Here is a 5000-nt window from a genome sequence, read left to right as displayed (position 1 = left end):
AATCTACATATTTAAAAAATGTAAACAATTTCCTTTTATCTGTAAATCCTGAAAGATGTACAACCACAGCATAATGTGCATAACCATGAAACTGTAATATTGTGTGTTTTGTTTCCCCATTGGAAGATTATTTAGCTTGTTTTAAAGAAAAATCACTTAATTTTGACACTATATTTCTGAAAACAAGACAATATTTTTTTTGCTCGTCTTGAAAATGCTTCTTGATATTAGAATTTTTAGATATTATGACTACAAACATGACAAAAACTGTAAGCAAGGAAGGGGATCATCAAAAGAAAGTGATACTCAACAGAATTTCTTAAACCTGAGCTAAACTAAAATGAAAACTGAAAACCTAATATTCATTCATTCATATTTCTTTAGTTCAGTCTATAATTATCATTGGTCATGACAGCAAATTTTTTCGGCATATGTTAAACACAGCGAACGTCCTTCCAGCTGCAACCCAGTACTGGGAAAAATCTAAATATTTAACAAATATATAAAAAAATGTATCTTTTATCTGTAAATTCTGAAAGATCTACATCTATAAAGTTATGTTTATTACCCTTAAAACAGCAATATCACATGTTTTCCCACAAGGCTCTAACCGTATATTATTTTTATTTTGTTTTTATAGAGCGATAAGCTACAGGAGCAGCAGGATCTAATAGCGGAGCTTCACAGTCTGTTAGCTCAGCCTGGAGGAGCGGGGTTTCTCCACCTGAAACAGAGACCTCACACTGCTCCTATCAACTCACTACTGCAGACTCCAGACCGCCTCACTCCTCCCTGCGACTCTGATGTGGGCAGAAGCCTCGCCAGACAGGTAATTGATATGTTTTGATTTGTCTCACAGCATCCCCGACCGCAAACACAACATCGGCTTTTATTCGAGATACCATCCACAGCTGCCGCCACCTGGGCTAAGCTGTTAGTCGCGCACAAACATCTTCAGACATTCGCCACACACGCTGTGTAATTCTGTGTTTCGACTTCACCCACGTGCTTTCAGATGCAAACAGTTTGGCAAAGTAGCACTGCAAAGTCTTGACAGTCAATTATACAATTGGTCCCTTAACATCAATATAAAGTGACACTCAACTAAAATTTTTAAACCTAAAGATTAAAATAAAAATGATTATATATAGTTGACGTCAAAATGATTAAACCTCTTGTAATTTTTTTTTTGTTATTTAAAAATTTCCCAACAGATGTTTAACAGAGCAAGGAATTTTTCACAGTATTTCCAATAATATTTCTTCTTCTGGAGAAAGTCTTATTTGTTTTATTTCGGTTAGAATAAAAGCAGTTTTTCATTGTTTTTTTTAAACCATTTTAAGGTCAATAATATTAGCCCCCTTAAGCAATATTTTCTTTTATATAGTCTACAGAACAAAGCATCATTATACAAGGATTTGCCTAATTACCCTTACTTGTCTAATTAACCTAGTTAAGCCTTTATATGTCACTTTAAGCTAAATATTGGTATCTTGAAAAATATCTTGTAAAATATTATAATGGATGTCAAAATGAACTGTTTCTTCGGTGCAGCACGATGCAGATGCAGACAGTTCGCTATCGATTCAGTAATCCTAAGATCCTAACCGTTTATGTACTTACATCATTTATCTCATATGCGCTATATTGCAATAGTTTGCGAAGGCGAGTAATTAAAGCGCTCCAACTACTTAAAAATGTCTTTTTTACTTTTTGAAAAGAGGGGGGGGGGGTGGATCGAGTGGTAGTTTTTTCGTATGTTTTTTTTTTTGTCTGTTTTTCTATTTCTTTTCTTGCCAAGAGTGAAGCTGGGTTAAAAAATACGTCTTATCCATATTTCTTTGTACGTTAAACACACGCAGGGCCGGAGCAAGCTGAACTGGCGCTCTAGGCAAACAGCAATCACGCCGTTTTATTCGTATGGAAAGCCGAGGACCGTGAGGAAGAGGGTGGGTGTAGCGGATGAATTTGAGGACCGGGGGGTTCGCTCACTCTTCTCCTGCCCAAGGTCACCTCTATGGACGCGCCGGCCCAGAACACACGTCGGCCACAATAGGACATAAAAAACTGCAACAGCGTTATTTGCGTTATTTTTTGTTTTTGTTTTTACGAATTAAATATTTCAAATTAATCTTATATACATATATATATGTGTGTGTGTGTGTGTGTGTGTGTGTGTGTATATGTATATGATACAACTTGTATCTAAATTCAAACATCTGTAATATTTGTGCAGTTTTGTTTTGATGTATGAGTGTGTATTTTCATAAACAAAATAAATATAATAAATAAATATATATAATGTAAAAACAAACTTTTATTTTGAATGTTATTAATCTTAATCGAGCATAACAAAAAATTAATAAAGTGTTAGTTTTAGGCCCTTGTTAAGACCATTATAATTTGTTCTTCTCCTTTATGTGACCTGTTTTTTAGCTTGACGTCGATGCATCATTAGACAGCAGTTCATATTCAGAACAGACCCAGTGGGGCGGCACACATGGAAACACGCACTGTGAAAGCTCTAGGAAACTGAACAGAGATGAAGATGGCCACATGCAAACCACTAGAGACAAACGCAAGTATGGGAGGCGATATTAACAAGTTTCTGCTGATGAGACATTGAGTTTTTAGTTTCAATGCTAATGGACTAATCCGATTCAATGATTTATGCTAAGCTAAAAGTGCTTCTGCCAGACACGCAGATCAGCTGAATTCATTGAAAAATGGAAAAACTCAACTGTTTAAATCTAGGGGACATGTTAACTTGGCCAGTAATATTTCCAAAAAAGTGCAGTGTTCCTATAATTATTATATTGGCTTATTCTTAGTACACTCAAAAAATGACTTTTGCTGCTTGTTCAAACTACTTATTTAAAATAAGTTGAAATAACACAATTCTTACACTTTTTTTTGGGAGACAACTTAATCGTTTTATTTTATTTGTTGAATACACTTAAAGTTGCTAAAACTATGAGGTTAAATTAAACAATTTGTATTAGCACAACATGAAGGATTTGTGTGAAACCTAGCATTTTTTTACATTGTAAGGTAAATAATGAATTACTGATGTCCCACTGAGAAACTGATAATCCCCATCAATTCTCGACAGATCCATCAATGTAACCTGGACAAAAAAAGACATTGCAATTCCCCAAGGACCTTTTGGTGGGACCAGGACAGCCCTTCCTCAGAATCTAGGACTCTGTCATCCTCTGGGCATGCAATTCAACAGACGCACGTGTGAGTTTTACAAGCCTTCAGGCATGGCCTTAGAGTTACACAGAAGAGCCCCTACACGCATTACCAGTTTTCGGATATTAATTTGATTAAGTTTGATTTGCTTTGCTTGGGTTTCCAGCTAACAGCAGCATTGGCGAGAGCTCAGTCTGGGAGAGCGTGAGAGGTTTTGGAGGGGAGTTTTGCTCCGACCGAGGACTTCTCCAGGCTCAGCAGAAGATCAGAGAGCTCTCCATCACCATTCGCATGAAGGAGGAGCTGATAAAAGAGCTAGTCAAGACAGGTGAGGAACAGCGAAAACCTAACGGCCAAAAATTGAAGTACTTAACTATTACACTGCAAAATGTTTTTCTTGCTCTGAGTTTTTGGCTTGTTTCTAGCCCAAATATTAAAAAATTCGTAATTCAATAAGCATTTTGTAGGCCATTTGTTCTCATAGTGGGGGTTAACCATAGACTGTAAAATATATGGACGTAGTATCCGTGACGTCACCCATAGGTTTCTGAAGAGCGCAAAAGAAGCCACAAGTAGGCGCGGCCAACCGTCGCCATTTTGGTCACGCGTCATCACACCCCCGGCGGGATACCAAACAAGGGCAAAGAGGCGGAGAGTGAGCGGAGCTACAGACACCTGCTAGCATTTAGCTTGGACCTGGTTCAGACACACTTTACTTTGGGAGAACGCTTAATACTTTATCACCTGTGACTCGTTTGTATTCTGACCACTTGTGCTTTGTTGTATACTATCTCAATAAAGTGTTTAGACTTTTAAAAACACTGCTGTAATACATTGAGCCAATAAACATTGTTCTTATGACGTTTTTCAACAGGAGGAAAACGCGAATTACATCCAAACACTTCAGATATAGTCTGTGTTAGTTACTGTAAGACTATTGATGAAATCCAGCATAACACTGTATGACAACGCTTCAGATGACTGTTCTAGAGCCTACAGCTAATCAATCTGACAGATTCTGGAGTGCATTACAGCTCTAAATATAAATATAAATGATGAATGATCTTAAATAAAACAAATACATGTATAGAGGTGGTATATAAGTATATAACTTTACTCACATGGGAAACAGAGGCCACGTGAATGGTTTGTGAGCACAATTAAGTTCACTCAGCATGCCATGCCATCTAATAATTGTAGGAAACAAGTCCAAAAGGCAGTTGACTGTGTAAAGCCACATAAAACAACACAGAAATACGATAAATATGCCGAGTTCAGTGGCTAATCTGCAGGATTCAGCTGAAGTGACGTGACGGCGACCAACGAGACCTAGCTGTCACTCAAGTGGCCACGCCCTTAATTATGCAAACTTAATATAACTTAATATAAAGGAAACGGATGAGTTATAAAAAAATTCACCCCCCTCACAGTTGTCATGAAGGGTGATATTACCTGTATTAACCAAAATCTTTTTTTGTACCAGGCTGTAAACACCTTTTCTTTCTGCTGTAAAGTTGGCCATTCTAACAGTGGGCTCAATTGAAATTTGCTCTGTTTTGGAGCCAGGAGCGGCCACGACTAGCGGAATTTCGGATGAATTGCAGTTTTAGTTACTTCCGTATTGGCTTCCTGAGGGAGAGCGGGAGGTTGCCGCTTGGGGTTAACCCATCCCCCCCGAGGGGTCACGGCACAAAGAAGGGGGGTCACCTAGTGATTTCCAAAAATCTATTTTTATTAAATTGTAAGAATTATCATACTTTATCCATAAACTATTGAAGAGAAAGAATAGTCGTTTATAGCTACTA

The 5000-nt window shown here is 37.5% G+C and overlaps 1 protein-coding gene across 2 annotated transcripts in view; it reads left to right on the top strand.

Moving 5' to 3' along the window:
* Nucleotides 1-5000, top strand: part of kif7 (kinesin family member 7) — a 54842-nt gene that overhangs the window by 20019 nt on the left and 29823 nt on the right. For both annotated transcript variants that reach the window (XM_005166379.6, NM_001014816.1), the window contains 4 exon segments: nt 641-829; nt 2437-2582; nt 3113-3243; nt 3362-3523. In XM_005166379.6, the coding sequence (XP_005166436.2) occupies nt 641-829; nt 2437-2582; nt 3113-3243; nt 3362-3523 (628 nt within the window).

This window comes from Danio rerio, chromosome 7, assembly GCF_049306965.1.
Source record: "Danio rerio strain Tuebingen ecotype United States chromosome 7, GRCz12tu, whole genome shotgun sequence".
Lineage (NCBI taxonomy): Eukaryota > Metazoa > Chordata > Actinopteri > Cypriniformes > Danionidae > Danio > Danio rerio.
Note: the sequence above shows the minus strand (reverse complement) of the source record. Positions and strands in the feature narration are given on the sequence as shown.